The sequence below is a fragment of the Numida meleagris genome, unplaced genomic scaffold (assembly GCF_002078875.1).
Source record: "Numida meleagris isolate 19003 breed g44 Domestic line unplaced genomic scaffold, NumMel1.0 unplaced_Scaffold208, whole genome shotgun sequence".
Lineage (NCBI taxonomy): Eukaryota > Metazoa > Chordata > Aves > Galliformes > Numididae > Numida > Numida meleagris.
This window is the reverse complement of record NW_018363880.1, coordinates 680,727-704,372: the sequence shown is the minus strand read 5'-3', so window position 1 is coordinate 704,372 and position 23,646 is coordinate 680,727. Positions and strand designations below refer to the sequence as shown.

The 23,646-nt window shown below is 41.0% G+C and overlaps 1 protein-coding gene across 5 annotated transcripts in view; it reads left to right on the top strand.

The window, feature by feature from the left end:
- Positions 1-23,646, top strand: part of BORCS5 (BLOC-1 related complex subunit 5) — a 66,064-nt gene that overhangs the window by 15,920 nt on the left and 26,498 nt on the right. Inside the window, exon 3 of one of the 5 annotated variants that reach the window (XM_021382332.1) lies at positions 16,390-16,444. The exons of the other annotated variants lie outside the window; for them this stretch is intronic. Coding sequence (XP_021238007.1) covers positions 16,390-16,444 — 55 coding nt within the window. The remainder of the gene's footprint in view (positions 1-16,389; positions 16,445-23,646) is intronic. 5 annotated transcript variants of the gene reach the window in all.

Below are 23,646 nucleotides of genomic sequence, written 5' to 3'. Positions count from 1 at the left end.
AGGGTGCTTTTTGTGGCAGTGAATTGTGTTTTTGAATTGCTCAGTTGGCAGCTGTTGTCACAAAAAATAAACTCAGTGACTGTATGCTGAAGCACATAAATGGTATTCCTGTCATCTCTTTTTGTTGAATGTTAAATATGTGGTTACAGAGTTAGCTTTTCATTGTCTCCTGCTTCAAATGCGAGTAAACAGTCATCACTTAGCTGTTTCCTGATGCCTTTGAAAGGAACCTCTTTCTGTGTGGGGGACACAATCTGTCTGCTATGGACATGGGTCAAGGGTACATCTGAAATGCTGGTCAGTTCTTATATAGAGCAGATGCCTGGAATACAGTTCAGAAATGTTCTAGATACCTTGGGATCAGACTGATGTCATAGTTGTATTTTTTTGGCTATGCTTAGCAAGCTTGCACATCATATAGGATTTGGAAAAGTAAAATAAGGAAATAGACTGTTTTTTCTCCTTAAGTGAGCATTTGATTCCTATCAAAATAATGTTTGTTGCCTTGAGATTGTATAACACTGTTGTATTAAAGGGAGGCAATCCCTGAAGAGCTGCAGGTTTAAAGGATGTTTGCTCTAAAAGCTTGCAGAAAGCAGGATTTCTTTGGCTTTTGCTAACGAAGTACTTGACTCAGGCCCGACCTGTAGGATTAGTGCCACTGGGGATTGTTACTTGTCTCTTATTTGCTGATTGAACGTAGGTTCTTTGTACCTGTTTTGACTATCCTGAGAACATTAAAACGATGCTGTACACAACTGGAAAACCAAATACAGAGGCTGATGGAGGAATGCTGGTATCTTCTCCAAGTCACAGTGAGACAAGCTGGCTCCTTGTGGTCAGGTTTTGCAGTGTAGCCTGAGCTGATGTAGTAGCTCACTCTTCTCCAGCAAAGGAGAATACACCCCTTTGTGTTCTTCCTCTGCATGCTGTTCCCCTTGTGCTCATCCTCATAGTCTGATTGTGATCAGACTGCATGAAGCCTATTTGCTGTGCTGACCTGGTTGAAAGCTGTTTTTGTGCCACGTGAGTTTTCCAGTGCTAATATGCTGGGTTAACTTTCTGTTCTGTCAGACAGGTGCCAGAGCTGGCACAGTAGAGTCAGAGGCAGCACCTTCTGTTCCTGATAATGATGGACCATTACGAATGAGCTGGCACAATGCTAAGCCAAGGATTCATTTTTGCAGCACTTCAGCTACTTCCTGCATGCTGACCCAGTCCTTCCTACCTTGCCCATGTCTGCCTCTGGGGCTTGCTGCATGATGTGCTGAAAAACATCAGCATCCAAGTTGCCATCAAACTACTGTTGCCATGTATGATATAAGCCTTGCCTCTTTAACTCCTTCTGAGACTCTGATTTTTGCGGAGGGACTTAACTCCCTGCTGGCATTAGCACAGTGTGCATATACTGATTGATATACATGCATCACACTTTGTCTCTTCTGAGTCCTGCTCAGAACTCCAGGGTGATTCTGTCCCTTTGGGTGGAGTTATGCCTTCTATGCCTTTTTACCTAGCAGCATTCCTTGCTTGCCTTTTTACCTAGCAGCATTTGCTAGGTAAAATTGCTCGAATATTTAGATTGACAAAATAAATAGCAAAAGTACTATCAGAAATATATATTGATCATATCAGCTGAACTGTTTGATTTTTCCACTCCAGCAAACTACAGAAAGAAATTTGGATCCAATGCTATGTCTCTAGTGGAATAAAATTAGGGGTTTTTTTTTTGTAAGGATTGCAGTAGTTTTGGATATCAAACTCATATTAATTCTTCATGTGTTTTTTTTTTATTAATTGAGTAGCCTAATCTTTCTTGGCTGTTTTCTTCTATTCCTCCTCAAGTCAGTAATTCCTCATTGATAATTGCTCTCAGGCTATGACATCAGGATTTCTGGAAATAGAAATCCATAGTGTTGATAGCAGACCATATGATGTCATCCTGGGAGCTGGCCAGTACAGTTGGGCTTGCTGATGTATATAGGATGCAAGGGAGGAGATGATACAACACCAGTATACTTATGTGCCTGACACGCTCGATCTGTTTCTAGGGACTGCTGTTTTACAAGAACAGATACCTTAACTCAGGTGCTCTGTGATTAAAAACAGAGCATCTACTTGCTATCAATTGCTTGGATGTTTTGTTGTTCTGATGGAGATTTCCTGGTTCTCACCTCTGTGTATTTGCTGTGGCTGGTGAAATGAATTAATTACTCATGGAAGTATTGCTGCAGGCCTTGGTCTTCCAGAAGTGGTCTCCTTGCTATTCTGCAATTCCTGATTGTCTAGCACATGGGGTTTGGAGGCCCGATGCTGACCTGCATCTAGGGCTCTACTGTGCTCTGAAACAGATATGTTTAAAAGGATTATCCAGAACATTCTTCATTTGCATCTGGGTGGAGTGGGCTTAGTGCTCTAATGAGAGACCACTGTGGGCTGCTCCAGAAGCTAGGAATTGCAGTTAGGGTCTGGAATGGCCAACAACAAGATGCTAACAGGGCCAGAAATTTAACAAGGTTCAAAAAAGAAGTGGAGGTTTGCTTAGGGGTTACGAATGGAGGGAGTTGTCAGAATAAGTGATTACTAAACGTTTTGGAGGGTGTATCAAACCTCATGTTTTTGAGTCTGTGCACGTTTCTAGGTATCGGGCTGCACTGTACTGCTTTGGCTGATTCTGGGACTCCTGGTATCACAGAGGAGTAGCAGGACTAATCAGACCTATAGTGATCAGAGAACCATCCCCAGGCTTTTAGGGACTAAGAATATCACAATGGTAGGTTTGTCTTCTAGTGTGGTGTCCTCTTGATTTGAAACGCTGACCTGTGGTGAGGGAAGAACCTTCAGTAGCAGTGCTATTCCTGTATGAACACTCAAAATGCCTTTGGGATGGATAATGTCTGTTAGGAGTTGACACACTGTGTAAAGCTGTCTCAGGAAGATTCAAGCCAAACCGGTGAAGTGGAGTCGTTCTTGGCTAGTAAAGTTACTAAGCTCATCCCTGGGCTTGGTCTGTACAGCTCCACAGACCGAAGTCTGTAGTTTTTGCTTGAGACTATGCCGGGCTTCATAGCTGTGCTGGCTAATTCAGAGTCACTAGTACCTCTTCACAAAGCGTTTTGTTTTCAAATGTTTGCTTTGCATACACATTGTACATACCTGAAGTGACGAAGTGATTGTTGGGGAGCAGTGGCATACCTGATTTTCCAGATGGCTTGCCAAATTCAGTTTGATCGTTAAAGCTGGTTGAAGGCAGAATTGCTATAGCCATGTTTTCTCTACTCCCTTGTGTTATCCCTGCCTTGTATGCAGCCCAGACAGGGAGCTGAGCCAGCTGAAAAGTTAACCGTAACCTCTCTAAAATTAACACTAATTTTCCTGAAGTTCAATTTCCCGATATAGCTGTCCACCTAGCTGTAGGAGTGCTGGTGGCAATGTGAAGAAGAGGTCAGTATAACATGACAAGCTAATTAAGTGAAAGTAGGATGGCAGATAGGACTTAAATTGGCTTAACCTGTATGTTGAGGTACTGCAATCATAAAACCACATGCAAAACAGAAACAAGTGTGTGTTTTCCCCCTTTCTGAAGAAAAACAAAACTTCTGGTCTTTGGACTTAGACCTCTGTGAACTGACTTCATCTGCAAAAGTTTATTTTGCTGTGAATTTTAAGATTTAAAAAAAACTGGTTAAAAATGCTGCTTGAATGTTAAAGTTATCCTATGGGTTAATTCCAGTGCTTTTGGATTTAAAAAAAAAAAAAGGAGGGGATTTTCATCCTGTTCCTGTATTTGCTGGAAAAACCTGTAGTGAAGAAGGATAGTGATATTGTGTAGGAACTCTGATTAATGTTCCCTTTCTTCAGCAGCAGCATAATTTTTTGATATTTAAATGATAGGATCTTATGCTAGACCCCACTAGCTTGTTGGTTTTGTTTTTTTTCTAAACATTTAAGAAATGACGATAGGGTAGAAGTAAACTTTCAGGATTGTAAAGATAAAATATTTACAGAAATGTGAAATCTTGCAACGTGTAGTCTGACTGTAGAGAAGCGGGCATTTGTTTGTAGGGAAACTCAACATTGTTTTTTTTGTTGTGTTTTAATTGTTTTTGTGACATGAATGAAAGACAGCATTATCTTCAATAAAGCATACTTAACGGCAGGTAATGTAGTTTTGTTTATATTGTAGTTATTATTTTTCAGCCACAGCTGAGAGTTGATTAGCTTCTCCAGAGCAAAGGTGTTTTGTTTTGTTGCTTCTGCATTGTGTTTTCCTCTATTTTGGACCTACCTAGGTCTGGCAGTGATCAGGTGAATGTTAATTAACATCTGGGATGCTGCTTGCTTGTTATCTTGCAGGCTCTCTAAAGAGCAAAGTGCAGTAGGGATCACCCCTTCCTCTAATGAAACTCTTGCAGTGAAACCTGAAGGGTGCACCCTGCTGCAAACGTTATGTGTCAATCCACGTTCCACGTGGCTAGAACAGGATATTATTTAAAATATTATTTAAAATGTGGTTGTAATTGAACAAACTATTTCAGAGAACTGGCTTAGCTATTTTGAGGCATACAAGACTTTTTGCCTTCTTTCAAATGTACAAAGACATCAGGGTGCTCCAGTCTTAAAACTGGTGGATCCTGGAAAACATCTTTTATTTTATTGGACTGGGAGAAAAGTGAGTATACTGTTAAAGACAGAAGATGGAGCAGTTGGAGATAAATGGAAGTTTAGAGTGCTCAATAGGGGATGAGGTTTGGATAAATGTGGCAAAAGATGTGGCTTTCTGACCTACAGCTCAGGATTTTTTTTTGACAGAAAGGAGCAGAGGGGAGCTTCAGGCCTCTCACTTGGGTGTTAGAAATGTGTGCAGCATGGTTGTTAAAGAAAGTGGCTGTGGGTGACTTGCTGAACTAGTGGGGTCACTAGTTACTTCCTGTGTGATGTCAGGGAGTGTTTTTGTGTGCTGCAACTGCATTATAAGCATGCTTGATTTTTAAGAACTTAGAGTTCCTGCAATGCTCACATAAATGGGCACATCTGTGTTTACCCTGTCTATCTCTAAGTAAAGGCTGTGTGGATTGAGGTGTTGTGGATGAGTGACAGCTGTCTTTATCAGCCCCAAGCACTGAAGAGTTGCATGCTAGCAACAAACACTGCTACTTTTTATACAGAAAATAAATTCAAAAGGCAAATGAAGAACTATGTGAAGAACATATGTTTTCAAGTTCTCTGCAGCCAGGATGTCTAGAAGTACAGGGGACAGTGCTGTAACTTTGCTAAAGCTGTAAGAAAAATTGCTAAACATTGTGAAACTTGCAGAGCTGTTGTGGGAGTAGTACTGAGTTTAAGTGTGTGGGGTGCTCACGCATACGACAGCAATTACGATTCATGTCCCAGCCACAATTACGCTGCTCCATTTTTTCAGAAACTAAGAAAGGAATTTGGCTCAGTGAATGAATTTGAAACGCTCTCAGCTGGTCTGAATGATCCAGAAGCATTCCTTCCTGTTATAAGAACCATGTGCATTTTGTGTTCAACTCAGAGTAGACTAGCTTGTGTTAACCAAGTAGGATCAAGAGACATGATGCATACACTGAATTAGAGCTGGGACTATGTTTAAAAAAAAAAAAAATCCCTTCTGGTAGCAGTTCTTCAAAATTCTGTCAAAATCACATGGGATGAGCCTGCTTCAGAACAGTAACGTGCAGAGTAGTTCTATAGCATTCTTTGATAGCAGTAGGTATTAAAACATAAGCACTGTCTACAAGACATTGGTGCCATTCAGAAGCCTCGTTTTTGTCTTTGCCTGTGACTCAAAAAAATTGCAGAATGGCTGAGGCTGGAAGGTGCCTCTGGAGGTAGCCTGGTACAGTTGCTCAGCTCAGGGCAGGATCCATCGGAGCACATTGCCCAGGACCATGTCCAGTGGTACTTTGAGCATCTATGAGGATGAAGACTTTGCTGTCTCTCTGGGTAATTTGTTCCAGTGTTTGATTACCTTCTCAGAAAAATACAAAGCAAAATCTTTGTGTGGTATTTTCAGTATTTCAGTTTTCCTGTTACTTCTTATCGCTTGACTCTTAAGAAGAGTCTGACTCCATCTTCGTGCATTTATAGATCAGCTTCCTCCCATATCCTTTGCCTCCTGAGGCTGAACAGTCCCAGCTTTGTGCCTTCTCTTGTATGACAGATCACTGTGCTCCGATGCTGAGCTTGACCAGTATGTCCATGTCTGTCTCACACTGGGAATCGCAGCTCTGAATGGAATACTGCAGAGGTAGTTCCACCAATGCTGAGCAGAGGGGAAGGATCATCTCCTGTCTGCTGGGTGTTCTTCCAAATGCAGCCTAGGGTGCTGTTGGCCTTATTTGCTGCAGTGTTTAACTTGTTGTTTGCAGGGACCCCCATATCTGTCCCTCTCTCTCTTTAAAACTGCCTTCCAGTTAGTTGGCCCCCCGTGTGTACTGGTACGTGGGCTGATTCCTCTTGAGGTACAGAATGTCATATTTCCCTGTGCTGAACTGTGTGAGATTACTATCAGCACATTTCTGCAGCCTGTCAAGGTCTCTCTGCATGGCAGCACAACCTTCTGGTGTTATCAGCTGCTCCTAGCCTTGTATAGTATGAAAATTTGCTGAAGGTGCCATAGCCTAGGTCAGTAATAACCATGTTAAACAGTATTGGGCCCGGTATGTCTCATCATAATCCATTTAGCGGTTATATGAGGCTAGAATCTCAGTCAGTAAATAAGGGTCTGTTGAACTATTGCTAGTTAAATTCAGATAAATATTGCTGGAAAAAAGAGAATAAATAACAATACAGAATAATGGAAAAACAGAGAAAGCCACAAAAGAACTCTGGGAGGAAAAGGGAGGTACAAGTACAGTTTGGAGTGGATAGGGAGTTCTGCTAATTGGCTGTGGCTTAGCTTTTCCTTTGTCACATTCTTCAGAATTCTGGACTGAATTTCCTTCTTATTATTTTTGAAGGAAATTAAGTCAAAATGCTAAGAAGGGGAAGTTTGCAATCTGGTTTTGAGATCTCAAAAAGCTGTTTGAAAAGTCTGAGCCTTACCATTGCTCAGTTTCACATGGATAACTGGCTGAAATCAATGTACTGAGTTCTAGCCCTTCTCATCCCCCTAGGAGAAAAACTTGCCTTTAATTGCTGTAGATTTATACAGATTTTTCTCCTGTACTTAATTATTAGGCATTGTGAACCTCAAGGTTATACATGTTCTGTACATGTTTATTGCAGCTTGTTCTGTTTAAATTGATACTAATTGGTTTTGTTGAAAGCAAACCTTCTGATAAGATGTCTTGTTATCAGTGTTTCTACTGAGCTAATTAAGCCCCTGAGACAGCGCGGCTGTATTATTTTTCTTCCTGACATGAAAAAAGGTGTTTATTTTGCTCACAGGCATATGAACTCCTGCCTTGTTACAAGAGAGGCAATAGCTATGTAGGGGACTTACCTTACTGACAAGGCAGCTCTGGCACATTCTGTAGTCAGTCTGTCTACTGAGACAAAGCAGCCAGGGACTGCCGGGGAGGTGTTAGCAGTTTAAATGTTACTGTAATTAGATGATTAATTCTAAGTCAAGGTCATTTGGGTGTTTGTGACCAAACACCCCATTTCCAGATGCTAGAAATACTCATGCAGATATCATGAGTTGCAGTAACTTAGGCAGTAATTTACCCTAGAATGAGCACAGCTGCAAATATCACCTGAGTTTCCTTTGGAGATATCACTTTATGCATCAAACAACAGTTGCTTCACCTTTAGTACAGCGAAGTGACCACCAGTGCAGTAGCATCGAAAAGATGTGTTTGTATAGCTTGAAAGAAATTATCTTTTCTTCCTACCTAAGCTATGACCTCTGAATTCAGATGTGTTTCAGTGCAGATGTTTGTAGTGAACTTGGTGCTAAAAGTTTACTGTCTGTTTTCTGGAAAATCACTCTGCTTCTTAGTTGCTGTTTAAGGTTGACATGTATTGTTTTTGAGTAGTTTTTTTATGCATGCCTTCCTGGAAGGATATTACATATTTGTTCAGGGATTTATAGTGTTGTTTCTTGGTATGGTGCATCCTGATGTCTGTTTGATTGTGCAAAGGGACAGGTCAGCCTTGAGGGCAGCCTGTTGCAGCAGTGACATAGCATGTTACCAGTCATTAGAATTTCTATTCCCTTAAATGACTGTCTTATCAGCACCCTCTCTCTCTTTCCAGTAATTAGCACATATAGGACTCATTTGCTAGACTTGTTTTGATAAAGTATGTATTTGCCAGCTGAGCTAGTGAATTAATGTTTAAAATTACTAATATTATATAGTTTTCAAAAAGTTATGTAAACAGCAAGCGAGATGTAGATCTTCCCAAATACCTTTTTAAAAGATAAGCATGCTTCCCATTGGAAACTGTGATTTAAAACGTCTTGTTTGCTGTTAAAATTACATTTGGGAGCTTGCATGGGCTGCCTTTGTGGTTTTTTTTAGGAATGTGTTTCTTGCCTGCCCTCGATTATAGCTATTACCTTTACTCTGTGCCTACTTGTTTAGGACACTGAATAGTGATGAACTACTGTGGGAGCAGCTAAGGCTTTTAGAAAATGGGGCAATGAGTTGAGGAAATGTCCTCTTTGTTAACATTATCTATCTGAAACAGAAAACTGTAGTAAGAAAGAATAAAAAAAAACCAGATTCTACATAAGGAAAAATGTTTGCTACTTTGTGATAGGATGTTGAGTCCTTGGTGGCAGGTATCAATAACACTTCTGAGTTTGCTGGAGCAGCAGGATCCAAGCAATGCTACCTGCCCCTCCTGAGAAGCGGGGAGGTTGGGAAACTGAAGGGTAGGCTGCCTGATCTGTCTGAACACTGTAACCCTATGCTTTGTTTTAAAGTAAATCGTGATCTTTCTATCTTATAGTGAACTTCCCTAAGTGATGGTGTCAGGGAGGAGTTTTCTCAGTAGTTCTAGAGGTTTACAACAGTTGGTATGTATTAATGATGACATTTGAAAGTAACTTCTTTTTCAGTTGCCTTCTGAGGTAACTGACCTTAGTTCTTTAGCATATGAGCTGGAAGGATATTATTTTTACAAACTGTTCAGAACAGCTGCAACCCTCTGAACACCAGAGGAGGTTTTAGGCCTAGTTTTCTAGAAAAGCAGGATTCTATGGGTTGATGCTAGCAGGACATCTCATTCCGATTACAACAGATTTTTCCTTCTGAAAAACTCTGTAAATTGATTTTTTTCCTTCTTCTGTTGAGCTGAGGAAGAACATAATTGTGAACAAAACGTATTCCTCCTTCTGTAAGCTGAAATTTCCATTGGTATTCCTCATCAGAGGTGTTGTAAGTAGAGTCATCACAGGCTCAAAATGGCTCTTCTCCGTTCACATTTCAGGGCTGATTCTTTCTTGACTTTTACTTGGCCATTTTGTTTATGTTGAAATCTTCTCTCCTTGCTTTAATAGTTTGTCTGAGACTTCCACGTTGATGGAACAAACAATAATGAATTTTGTTGAGAATTCTTTGCCTAAAGACGGAATTTGATGTACTTTGGGTAAATGTCAGCTTGGGTAAAAGCAATGAGGGAGTGAGAAAGGAGAAGGATCAGCTGCTTTCCTGTGCTCCAGAAAGCTGGATGCTTTTGAGGAGATTATAGGAAGAGGAGGGAGAGCAAAAGAAAGAATCCGAGGTACATTATTAGAAAAGGGTGAGCACCAGAAGCACAAGACAGCATGAGTGCCAAATGTGAGCAAATATTGCTGAGTTTTCATGAATGCTGCTGCTGGAAGGAGAGAATATCCATTTGCTCATTAACAGCTATGCCTGGAAGCGAACTTCTGAGCATGTGGAAGAAGAATAAGCTGTGCACAAAGGAGAAGAAAAATGTCAGAATTCCATAGGTCTGGGCTTCCGAGTTGCTTTTTGCATGTACTTCCTATGTTCCTATTTTTTTACACTTTTTTCTTTTTTTGCTTCTCCACAGTATCAGCCTTTTATTGTTTATGAGGAGGCAGACAGACTCTTATTCCAGAGTAGGGGGAGGAGGGAAGAAACGTGTAAGCGCAGTGGAATGTCCTTTTTAGTGCTCACTCGGGCTCCCGGTCTGACATGTGGGGATTTCAACATACAACAAGCACTTGAAATCTGAAGTCAGATTTCAAGTGACAATGAAAACAAAATTCAGTCAGTAACCTTGGGTCTCTAAAACTGAGCAAATGTTTATCAAAGTAAGATTCTGCTGGACATCATTGACTAAGAATGAGCTGATGTCACACTTGGCAAGAGCAGGAGCTCGTTTTTTTCCACACAAACAGCACAACGTAGCAAGGCGAAAGCAGTGGAAAGAGTAGGAAGGAGGGGAGGGGAGGGGAAAGAGGAAGAGAGGAGGAGAGCTGTTTGCTGTAAATTGAACTAATAAAAAATGTAAAGACACGGTTAATTTTGTTGGAAGGAGTCTTGGTGTGACGATGTAAACAGAGAAAGGTTAAGAATGCTTCAGGGCTCCTCCTACACTGTGGCCTTGAAGAGCTGCTTACAGATTCCTAACAGCCCTTGTGTAACTGTTTTTAAAGTTTCATCTTGTTTTATACTTCAAGTAACATGAAATGTTAACAGCAGAAAGACAGATTTGCATCAGGCAGGCAACAGAGTAGCAAAACCAGGTAGCACCTGAAGCTAAGAACTAACAAGCTGTATCTGGCGAACTTGCAAGTGAGCAGTATTGGAAAGCAACTCAGAAAAGGTGTAGATATGCTGAATGCATGCTGTGGTAGAGCGGGCTTTTCCTGATGAATTCTAGGAGTCCACTCTTCTAAAAACAAATGCAAGTATAAGAAATTGTTAACATCATCTAATCAAAGAGCCATCTGCACTGGATAACCTTCTGGCTGTCATCACATGTGTAAGTGCTCTTGTAGAGCATAGAAGCAATGTTGCTTCTTTTAATTATTACTATTTCTTAAATATATAACTTGGTCTAAGATCTGTATGTTGTTTTACGTACAGCAGTTGTGGGGTGTTGTTCTGTGCTCTTGTATTCTAGCTCAGAGCAGGCTGCTTGTGAAGTGGTACAAGTTAAACTGGAAAAGAGTTCTCCTGTACTGGAATAAGCATCAGTGCCAAACACCATAGCAGTGTATCTATGAGGTGGTGGTTGCATCCTGTCAGGCTCCTTTACTCATTCCATCAAGCACCCAAGCTGTTAAGAGTTAGGAGCAGCCCTCCTTGCAGCCACCTATGTATCTACAGGCATTTGTTAACAAACAACCTTTCATGATACTGAACAGAAAACTGGGCGTTATTCTTTTTAAAATAAAGAAGAAATACGAATTTTAAAGCTGGAGACTGTTGTGGGGGCAGCAAGCACAAACTTCACAAATCAATTTGCAGTTATAACTTACATTCAGTGAGGCGACATCACAAGGCCTTTGAAGCTCTTGCTTTGGGGAAGGAGGCAAAGCTTTGCATCTGACCCACTCAGCTGCAATTCCCTCAGGTGTATGGAGCTCTCCGGAAGCTTTTGAATTTGATGACTTTCTGCTAGGCCACGCTATCTCATTCAAAAAAATCCTGCTCATTCAGTTTGAATAGATCTGAGTGTTCTCATCTGCTGAATGACCTTACTAGGCACATGCACACTTCTGACCTCTTCTGCAATGACTCAGCACTGGGTGTAAATGAAGAAGAGCACATCTGACTTCAAGACAGGCTGGACAAAGAAAAGCTGTTGCATTTGTGCGAGAGGAGGAACAGTTGTGTTTGTGTGCTCTGCTCCTTACTGAAAGCTGCCTGAGTCAGATGAGTCCTTTAGCTGCTGCAGCACAGTCCTCTATGAAGAGGACTTTATAAGTAAAGACAGAAGAACGAAGGATACTTACGTATTTACTAACTAGGGAGTTGGATGAAAACATTTAAGGTACCAATGCATTTCTAATAGAGTCCTAAGATTCAGTGTTCTGGACTTTAAAGTTTTAACACATTCTAAATTTTTTTGTACTTTTTAGTCAAGGATTTAGATGCTGTTTTATGTTACTGTTACTGATACTTATGCAGTTAGTTCTCCTCTTTTTCCCCTGGCCCAAGAAGAGAAGTGTACGTGTCTGTACTGCTGTGGTCTGTTTGTTCTCATAGTGGATTTACTGACTTAAGTATTTTGCTAGGTTCAGTGTTACACTGGGCCTGATGGAGGCTTTCCTGAAAAGGACACTGAAGCTACCTAGTCTTTAGACAGCATAGGAACAAGTTGCTGCAGTGTAAGGAGTTTGTGCAGGTGAGCTGTTCTGCAGTGCCTGCTTAATTTTCAGACTGCTTAGGCACTTGGAGCTGTACAGCTGCCTCACCCTGCATGTGTTCATGCAGCTGAGCCTGTCTGCTTAAACAGCCATGGTACACTGCTGTGGAGTAGCAGTTTCTGGCCACTGGCGTGATGCCAAGATACTGCTTGCAAGCATCAGAGCTGTATATATTCTTAAATCTTGACTGATCTATAGAGTAAAACCTCTTAGGTGCTGTGATTTGCTAGAAGAGTGTAACTGCTAAGATCTTTAAAGATACCAAAAATACTGAAAGTATCTTTCTCACCTCTGTCACTTGAAAATAGGAATAAACTCAGATTTTTCCCTGCCAAATGCTTAATTTTCATTTGTTTTCATGAATAATCTTGAAAACCTAATTTGGAATCAAGTCTACATCTTTTTTCCTTTTTCTTTTTTCTTCTCCTTGTTTTGGTAATGAAGATGATTTGCCTGACAGCAAAACTCTTTGGCTTCAGATCTCATCCCTTCCTGCTATTTTATTCCTTATCTGAAGTTGAAACCTTCTGTACAAAATGTAAGAATTAGTAGCTGTCTGTGTCATAAGCAAAGCAGTAGTTTTAGATAGTGAGTGAAGAGAAATACTGCTTCATGTGCATTTTTAATACATTAATAAAGAACAGTGTGATTTTTTTCTTTTGAAGTGTATGTTTGTGTTTTCTTTTTGTCCTGATGCTCTGCCACAACCCATGGATTTACCTGTGGCTGCTGAACTCCTCGCACCTTACAGTCCTGCTTTGGCTGCCTATCCAGGATTGCTCCTTGGGGCCTCAAGAGACCAGGGGGTAGTGGAAGAAAGAGCTATCAAATGGGTGTGTTGGAGTGGAGGGCTTGAGAAGGAAGCGGTGCACAGCCTAGGGGCCTGGAGTGGCAGCAAGCCCTCCTCCTTAGAGCATTGACTTAGTGGCTGAACCTGCAGCACTGTGCTTCAATTCAGGAACTTGTTAAGCATTTTGAAGGTTCCAGTGCCGTATCCTTGTTAAGATCTCTGGTTGGCTTTGTGCACAAGCAGAGACCACAGTGATGGTATGGTAATTGAAATACTGTTAAGTTTCACTTCTAGTCAAGCAAGTCAGGTTGTCTGGTTTGGTTGTTTTTTTCATTTAAAAAAAAAAACGTAACAGACAAAATGCTGAACAGATAACTAGTGGTTCAGCATTTTGTTTTATATGGCTATTGTGTGTATTTTCTAGTGTTATGAGCAGAAGATGATGTACCTGCAATTACACTAACTGGTATTACAGAATCACTGAGTTGTACGGATTGGAAGGACCTCAAGAGATCACGGAGTCCAACTCCCCTGCTAAAGCAGGTACCCTACAATAGGTTGCCCAGGTAGGCATCCAGACAGGTCTTGAATATCTCCATAGAAGGAGGCTCCACAAACTCTCTGGGCAACTTGTTCCAGTGCTCTGTCGCACTTACCATAAAGAGTATTACACTGATGCTTTATGCATCCACTGCATGCTGTATTTTTCTAACTTTTGTGTGTAGTCAAAGGATGCTGAGAGTTACTCCTGTGCCTGGTGTAGTCTTGTAGTACATGCCAGGCTCTGCCCCACGCTGGAAGAATACCTGCCTCTCTGCCCCTCTCAGGGCTCTTATCCTAACTGCTGGAATCTTACTGTTCCAGCTACAAGGCTGCTGCCTCTTGTGACAGCCCTTGTAAGTGCTGTGAGGAAGACGTGCTTTGGGTGGGTAAAACTTCATCTGCATTGAGCAAATGGAAAGGTACTTAGTAGAAGTGCTATGGTAAGGAAGTACGGTTTTGGTGTAATACAACTGATACTTTCTATAATGGGTTTAGGAAATAGATTTGTGAGTGTATCATCAGCAGATTATATATTAATAACTTAAAGAATCAGTGTTGGGAGAGGAGGTATGTTTTCACAGCTACACTGTCTGAGGTGGAGGTTAAGTGGAGGCAGCAATGAGCTGTTATATCCTGGATACATCTGACTGCAGAGAGAGTGACACAGGCAACATCAGTGCCAAAACATGGAATTTGCCAGCACGGTCCCTTAGCTGTGTCATCCCAGGTTTATGGCCATGCTGGGACCCAAGCCCTTGGCTTGGAGTATGGTGAGCCAGGGTTTGAGAGGCTTCCAGCTTGCTGACCACAGATACCATGTGTGGAGCTGCTGGAACCTGGGCTGCCCTTTCTTACTGCTGCTTGCAAGGATAGGATCACACAAGTGCTGTCATTAGGTATTTAAAGCTTGCATTAGTAGCAGCTTATTTTTAATAGTGAGGTGATGCTTTTTCATAGTATTTTACTAGTGAGTTCATTTACTGAAGTGCAAAAGGAATGTGAACTATCTGCTGCAGAGGAGGTACAATTTTCTTGTTGTTTTGTTTTTTTTTTTTTCCCCCTGGGATTGTAAAACACTTCATGCTAGGGATTCCTTATTGTATTCTGCCCTTCTGCAAGGTACTTTCCCGCTTGACAGTATTTGACAGTTGATGATAAACATGGAAGGAACAGAGCGTAGTCGGCCACTTATTTCAGTGTAGCTGTTGAATGCTTTAGGTGCCCTAGGAAGCCACACAGAGCTGAGCGATGAGTTTTTAAACACTTTGTCAAAAGTAAATACTGTGTGTTGCTTTCCTCCTTCCCTCCCCAACTCAGCTTTTGAGTGATTTCATTATCCTCGGTTAACTGCTACAGTTTCATGCCAGTTCTAGCTCTACATTCTCCTTCCAGCCTTGGAAAAAATATCTTTATGTTGCAATTGTTCAGATACTACTGGGAAAACAGCACATATTGTATGCCTTTGTTGTGGTTTTACCCAGCAGGCAGCTCAGCACCGAGCAGTTGTTCACTTGTTGACCCCTCTTTTCAGTGGGATGGGGGAAAGAATTTAAAAAAAAAAAAAAAAAAAAAAACCAAGGTAGAACTCGTGGGTTGAGATAAAACTAGCAGCTGCTAAACACCCCTCAGCCTATGCCCAACTCACCTCCCAAGCAGTGGAAGAGAGTGAGATGAGATGAACTCCCACCCCCTTCAAAACTCCTTCCCTGTGATGTCGTAGGTATGGAATATCCCTTTGGCCAATTTAAGTCATCTATCCTAATCTCCCAGCTCCTTGGGCCCTTTGCTGTGAATGGCCTTGGCTCTGCACAGCACCGTTTAGCAGTAGCTATAAACATCAGTGTGTTATCAGCATTGTTTTTCTCCTAGAACCAAAACAAAACATCATGCCAGACACTGAAGAAAACAATTCTGTCCCAGCTGAAACTAAGACACTCTTAAATTTCTTCTGAAATCAGTTTTAGTGGATGCGGGAAAGGAATAAGAGCAGACTGAGTAATTACAGAGTAACGCGTCCACTTCCGAGGCATGCTGGTGAAGCCTTCAGAGAATACCTTTGTACAGATTTCTTAAAAATAGGGGGCTTACGAACTGTGAACTTTCAGATCATGTTTCTACAGTGCATAAGAAAAAATGAGCTAGGTAGTTTAGGAAGTAAGTATCAGCTAAATGAAAACTTGTATGTGAAATGGCAGCCCACACAGCTAGCTGAATGGCTGAATGATAAATTAGGTTGCATGTGAGAAAAGAAAATAAAGTAAAAATGCCAGCTCTATAGCATTTACAAATCTTTCCTGTTCTTCGGTATATTTTTCTGAATGCATGTAATAGACAGATAATAATATGTAATACTGTTCCTATGACCTGTGGTCAGATATATTTTAGTTCTTTAGATAGTTCAATAGTATATTTTAAACTTGGACAAATGCCATGACATGGCCGTAACTCTTTTGTTGTGACGTTATTTTTACTATAGCAATGTGCCTTGGCTCAAGCCCTTAGGATGTGGGGCTGCAGTTACAGTTGAGGCCAGTGTATGTCAGAGCAGAAGTGAATAGTTAGTCCTAACACTCAACTGTACATTGCTTTGAAAAAGAAATTAAGGAAAAAGGGGAAAAAATACTGTATTTCATGTAAATAAATGGTGGCTATACCACAATTAGTGCTGTGCTTTTTTTGCGGTTACAAAACATCAACAAAAATTTAATAATAGATCCTGTCATTTAAAAGGAATTCTTTTTGTTTCAATCTCTAGAGATTTCTCTGCCACTTTTAAACCAGCTGGAGTCTTATACTTGCTGGCTCTATAGGTAAGTGGCCTGTTCACCATTCTTGCTCTGTGTCATGTTTTGAATAAACTGCAATCACGATGTTCTCAAACTGCCGTTTGAACATTGACATTGAAGAAGGTGCCCAAAAGTTAGGAGAAAATCAATGAATAATGATATTAGTTAATCTAATGCATACATTACTTGTTGAAGAGCCATTCCTCATTTACTGACAAGTTGTAGATATAATCAAATTCTGTAAACCTGAAGTGGCTGCTCATTTTGCTTTAAATAATCTTTCTTTTAAGTGGTCTCAGACACGCATATGAATGAGTTAGCATGGAGAAAACCGGGTTGTGAACTCAGACATGGAGCTCTTGGGCTGTGCTGTAGTTACTGTCTGTGCATGCGGTTTCGTCTCTTGGTGAAAGCAGCACAGTGTACTCTGCTTCTACTGAATCTACCTGGGGTAGTATGTAGACACAAGCTGGTTATTGTGGAACAGCAAGCTTGCTCCAGCTTCACTTGGCTGCCCTTTTGCTAAGAGATGACTTCAGATGTCACTTCTCCTCTACAGACAACTCCACGTTGTGGTTTTGTTTTGTTTTTCCTGGTAGTATGTGCTATGCCATGTGGATAAATATCCATACACTTTCGCCTAAAATAAAATGAAGGTTAGCCTTGGTAATATAATCAGTTACATGAGTTTTAGCTTGTAATTTGCCCCTGCTTACCCTATTCTCTTTCATCTGCAGCGTGGAGAACTTTGTATCTGCAGGCAAATGTTATCTCTCTTGCACTGCAAAATGTGGTTAGGAAAGCTAGTTAGTCTTGTTACTTCAAGGAAAGTAAGTGGACAGGTAAAGTTGAGATTCTTTAAATGTTTTACATGCAGCAATTCTTGAAGTAGCAGCTTGCTGTTGCTCAGACAGAGGTCCCTTCTGTCCTGTCCTTCCCTCCATCCTGCCTCTCCAAAGCTAGGCCAAGGTTTTGATCTCCTGGTGAGCTGACTCCTTTTGCAACCCTAGAAAAGGAAAAAAAAAAAAAATAAAAAAAACACCACAAACTAAAACACATTATTAGTTCTCTGCTGCTTTAGTGAAGTGAATCATTATCTGTGTAAGAACTGCATGTCACTGTTGGCTTGTGGTGAGCATGATAAAAATGGGAGTTGGACCTTCCCTTTAGAGAAGCATGTATGTGGGGATCTGGAGGGAAGAATCTTAATTTGGCTCTGGTTATCTCAAAAAGTTTTATTAGATATCTGAGAAGCTGTGTGGGAGACACTGCGTAAATGTGTTTAATACTCACAGTTCCACAGGAAAACAGGCTCTGCTGCTTCCTGCGCTGCTGGAATGTGTTACATGAGAGTGAGAGGAGGGGAGGGATGTTCTGGTAGCGGAGTCATCAGGCTGGGGGACAGTAGCTTCCATGTGGTCTCAGATAAATCACTTAACCTCTCAGTGCCACAATTCCTCATCTTGTAAAATGACATTAGTATTCTGCCCTTTGTACGTGCATAGTGCTTGGGATAATGAGGCCTGTTGTAGCCTGCAGATATCATCTGCTTACATAAGCAAGTGATGGTAGGTCTTAGGTCTGTCATAATGTGTTTGCCAAAAAAAAAAAAAGTAACCGCGGAGGAAATGCAGTTTATTGCATGACAAAGAACCACTGCTCTCACATTCCTGTGAATTATGCCATCCATTTTCCCAGTCCTGTCCTCATATTTCTCTTTTCAGGTCACTGGAAGCAAGTGGACCACACAACTAGGCAACTGACTAGTCGAGAGCACTCTTATATGTTACTTCTGTGCTTCAGAAGTTTAAATAAATAAATCAGTGGAGAGATGCACTTAGTAGGATCTTGGTTGCTTTTATTTGATGTTGTGTAGCTGTCTGCTTTTCTTCAGAGCACATTGTGTACCTTTTTCCCTACCTGAAGTTTCTAAATAAGTGTCAGTAGACATGTAACTAATTTTCTGGCAGCCACTAGCAACTTCTCCAAGGCTTGACATTCAATTTTGTAGTTACAAAGAAGCATATCTAAGTAACTTCCAGTGCATACAAACTTGGGAAATGCTTTCCCCTTTTTGGTATTCAGGTTTCTAAAAATCCAAGTGAGGAAGCATTTCTGATTTGTTTGTGGTTTGTTTCTTTTAAAATAGAGATCTTAATTTAGAAATCTGTTGCATCATCCAATGCATTTGGTTTTTTTTTTGCAGCAATCTTCAAAGACCCGGGCAGGGTCAGGCTCCATCATGCAAACCACTTTAAAATATGGGGCAAAAGGTACTGCTTCAGAGACATTGCCAACTTCAGTGGTCCTAAAAAAAAGTACATCTTATTGATTATGTATAGCCATCTGTATGTGACAGTAGGAAGTTCAATGGTATACAGAAACTTTTGCAGGATCCTAAGCCTAAATAAAAATCACAGAATCAGAGAATCATAGAATTAGCTAGGTTGGAAAAGATCTACAAGATCACCTAGTCCAACCATCTACCTTCCACCAATAACCCCACTAAACCATGTCTCTCAACGCTATATCTAAACGTTTATTGAACACCTCCAGGGACGGTGACTCAACCACCTCCCTGGGCAGCCCATTCCAGCGCCTGACCACTCTTTCAGAAAAGTAGTGTTTCCTAATGTCCAGCCTAAATCTCTCCTGGTGCAACTTGAAGCCGTTCCCCCTCATCCTGTCACTAGTTACAAGAGAGAAGAGGCTGACCCCCAGCTCACTACAACCTCCCTTCAGGTAGTTATAGAGAGTGATAAGGTCTCCCTGAGCCTCCTCTTCTCCAGACTGAACAATCCCAGCTCCCTCAGCCGCTCCTCATAAGGCCTGTGCTCCAGACCCCTCACCAGCTTCGTTGCCCTCCTCTCAACATGCTCCAGGGCCTCAATATCTTTCTTGCAGTGAGGGGCCCAAAACTGGACGCAGTACTGGAGGTGGGGCCTCACCAATGCTGAGTACAGAGGGAGAATGACTTCCCGACTCCTACTGGCAACACTATTTCTGATACAAGCCAGGATGCCATTGGCCTTCTTTGCCACCTGGGCCCACTGCTGGCTCATGCTCAGCTGGGCATCGACTAATACCCCCAGGTCTGTTTCCTCCACACAACCTTCCAGCCACTCTGCCCCAAGCCTGTAGCATTGCCTGGGGTTGTTGCGGCCAAAGTGCAGGATCTGGCACTTGGTCTTGTTGAACCTCATGCCATTGGCTTCAGCCCAGAGATCCAGCCTGTCCAGGTCACTCTGTAGGGCCTCTCTACCCCCAGGCAGATCGACACCTCCTGCCAGCTTGGTGTCGTCTGCAAACTTACTGAAGGTGCTCTCAATGCCCTCATCCAGGTCATCAATAAAGATATTGAAGAGGACAGGCCCCAGCACTGACCCCTGAGCAACACCACTTGTGAAAATGAAACTCAATAAGAAAGCAAAAACATTTCACAAATTCTCTTCTTGTGCAATTAATATTAACAAAACCTCCTCTGAATCAGAATTTTTTCTAATGTAAGATCTGTGCTGTTAGTAGGTAGAGATTCATAAGAAGTTTTTTTTCCTGTCTATGTGTCATAGGAAACTACATTTTTCAAGAAACTTAAATGTCTTGGATCTCCTTAAATTATGCTTTTTGTAAGATAAAGGAAGAGTAAAAGTGGAGGTGATTTTTGTATTTTGTGAGTGTTGTCTTACAGACAGTAGCTCACAGTGTTGGGAAACTGAAACATGTTATTCATACTGAAAGAATATTTGGGCTCTTTAGTCAGAGAAGTTGCCTGTTTAAATGATGTGACAGGACAAGAGTTTTCAGCCCATCTATCACCTATGCAGTAATAAAAGATCAGGTGGTATGGGCTTCAGAATAGAGGAAAACTTGCTGTTACAGCCAGCATTCCTTGCCACAGTACAAATATGTTCTTTGCATACATAATAGCTATTTAGTTTGTTTATTCTCAGTTTGCCATCCTCTTTGCTACTGTGCCTTGTCACACTGGGGTAACTTGCGTCACTCATGCTGAGCAATCTATTCTCCAGGTTTCAAACAGTAGTAGTGATTCCTGGTGTGCTTCTCCCTTTGAAAGAGAACCAACAGCTTGGAAAATGAGTATTCAGTTTAATAAGAAATAGAAATTTTAGATTGTTTTTTCTTACATGTAAGAGTAGAAACGTGCTCTGGAAGGGGGTGGGGAGAGTAAAGCAGTAATCGAGTGTATGAAATTGTGAGGACAGCAGTTACGTCCTGCATGCTGGTAGGCAAGTTCACATGCTGGCTGCTTCGAGAGGCAGCCCGAGCCACTGGGGACCTCTGTTCTCTATACCTTTTGGCACTTGAGAGACTGACCTAATAAATATTTTGTTACAACAGATATGATCTCATATCCTTTTAAAACCCACATATTGGCCAGCTCTACTTCCATCCCATAGGACGGGCCTATTCACCGAAGAGTTCAAAGTGTGGGACAGAGCTTGGAGAAGGAAGTAGTGATTTTCAAAAAGAAAGTTATTTAATAATACCTGGAAGCTCATAGTTCTCCAGAAATGAAGCTGTCTCAATGCTGAATCGCTGGAGGCTTGTAGTTTATCTCCTCAGCTCTCTGTTGTACAGGAACAAAGGATACCAGCAACACCCTTTTTAACCTCCTGCCCTTTTTCTCTGTGTCTCTTGGTTGTTTTTTTTTTTTCCTGAGAATCTTAAGCTTTTCATGGTTGTGGGACAGCATGCTCCTTTGCTATCTCGTAGAGCAGAGCTTGTGGATAGTGCATGATAGCCTTCTAGGATCACTGCTGCCTGCTTATGAGGAGAGGATGAAGGGAGAGAGATGTGGAGCAGCTGATTGCAACCCTGCATCCTTTGGTTTCTCCTGGGCTCCCCAGCTATCTAACTGTTTTCAGTCTCTTCCATGATGTGTCAAGATAACTTATTGCTGCCATCTGCTCTTTTGGAGTAAAGCTACTGACTTGCTGAAAAATAAATACCAGTTAATTAACAAAATGTCAATATTTACACTATGGGTAGTACGTAGTCACTGTGAACAAGAAAAAATGAGAGACTAATTTTTATTGAGAGGGATTTTTGACAGATGGAAAGGCACATGATCTTTTCATTCTATTGCTTACTCTAATTTTTATTTTCCTATAAATTGAAATTCTGAGCTAAATTGTTCTCTGACATTGGTAGCGTGAACCCAGAGATCTGGAGAGAAGCTAATTGCCTTGGCTCCAGCCTGCTGCATCACCCCAAATAATACTATCCTGTATCTTTCAACAGTGTATGTTCTTTGGTTTTTATTTCTGTTTCAAATATTTGTACTGGGTTGTATTTGAACTTCTGCCCTCTTATGAAGGTATTCCAGCTTAAACGTCTCCGTTCACTTGAGCTCATATTTTGTTGGATGGTGAGTCAGAGGCTCCTTGCAGTTCATTCATTTTGCTTTTAGCATTATGTAGCCTGTACGTGGTTCTAAGTACATACTGTATATTTAAGTAGCATAGTCCTTTGTAGCTTATTTTGCTGTCCTTGGCCTATTCCTCCTTAAAACTCTTTAAAGCAGCTTAAGTTAGCCCAAATGCACACTTCATTTTAATTGAAACTATTAAATAGAACATAGTTCTCTTTACTCCTCTTGAAATTGATGAGAGGTTAGTAACAAAAGAAAATTCGTTAGTTGATAGCGTTGTGTATTTAAGTCAGTGAGGAAACAGAGTAATGGCCTCAGGTGTATGGTGAACTCTTCATTATTTTATGAACATTCAGCATAGTAAAAGTTGACATTATCTTGTTGGGAAACAGCTTGCTTGGCAGTGCTCGGCAGCACGTAGTTACTGATTTACTAATGATTTATGATGTAATGATGTAATCCCTAGATACGTGGAATGTGGTGTTTCCAGTGTGTTCTAGTATATTTCGGCATATCCATAGTATTCTGTATCCATAGTATTGCAGTTAACAACATATCCCATATATGGTGATTACTCGGGCAACGATTTGTTAGCGTGTGCGTTGCATAGAGCTTGTATCCCTGGACCCTGTATCCCTGGAAGCATATATGCTATATAAGATGGTGTGTTGCTACAATAAAGTTGGAAGTCATGAACTCACATTTGAGTGTGGAGCTTCCCGCGCCGTAGGGTTTCCTGTGGGAAACTTGGGAGGTTTCCCAACATTATCTGAACACTTACCCTGAGAAGTTAAATGTACAGAGGATCAGAATTAAGAAACTAATGGAACACTAAAACATGTGATGTATACATTTAAAAAAAAAAAGTCTAATTTCCTTCAGCGGATTTGCTCTCATTAAAGCGTTGCACTTCATCTGAGAGTAGTCTTGAAAGATTTGCAGTTGATATTGCTGGAGGTGGTTCTTTATAGAACATAAAAAATGCTTTGGTTAATACAGTGTTGAGACCAAACAGTTAACTGTATTTCTTCTCCTGACCTCTTGACTCAGGTAGTGCTGTTCTAGTGGGCAACAAGTCAGCAAAACAAAACTGTCTTTTTTCCTCTGAAGATGAGGAAAAGAAAGGGTTTGTGTGAAGGGTAATTGAGAGCATCCTGAGAGGATAAAATGTTGACTGTTGATGCAAAGTAAACTCACTTCATCATATTTGATGAGACTGCTGTCCTAGTTTTGTTTTCATTTCTGTCTGGAAATGTTTTTGAAGAGGTTTAATTTTCTCAGATTAGTAAGATACTTCCACCTCAGTCTTGCTTTCTGTCTTGTTTGTGAGTTATTTGGGAAGAACATGTCGCAACTTGTTTGTGGCTTCCAGTACACATGGGGGTCATCCAGATAATTTCCATTTCCCAGTGAGATACATTCTTAGAAGAACTTTTCCAATACAGATGATTTGCATTTATTGCTTCTTTTAATTTCTTAGTGTGATACTTTCTTGCATTTGCTGTTTTAATGTCCTTTCCTGTCAGTAAATGGAGAGCCCCAAAGTGTATGTGCGTGCAGTCATTGAATTCAATTTACGTAGCCTGATGGATATGTTGGAAAAAGCAGATTGTGTGCGTGTGTACTGCTTGTCACAGATGGTGTCCCGGCTAGGAAAACATTCTGCTAATACTGGAGCAAAATGAAAACAAAATAAATGAAGGAAATAAAGGAAATAAAAATTATTTAAAAATAATCATTGAAAAAAAGGTTGGCCTTAGAATTTAACATCACTTTTTCCAGAAGCTGTGGAGAAAATCAACAGTGTGCCGCATGTATGCTTGGGCTCAGCAAA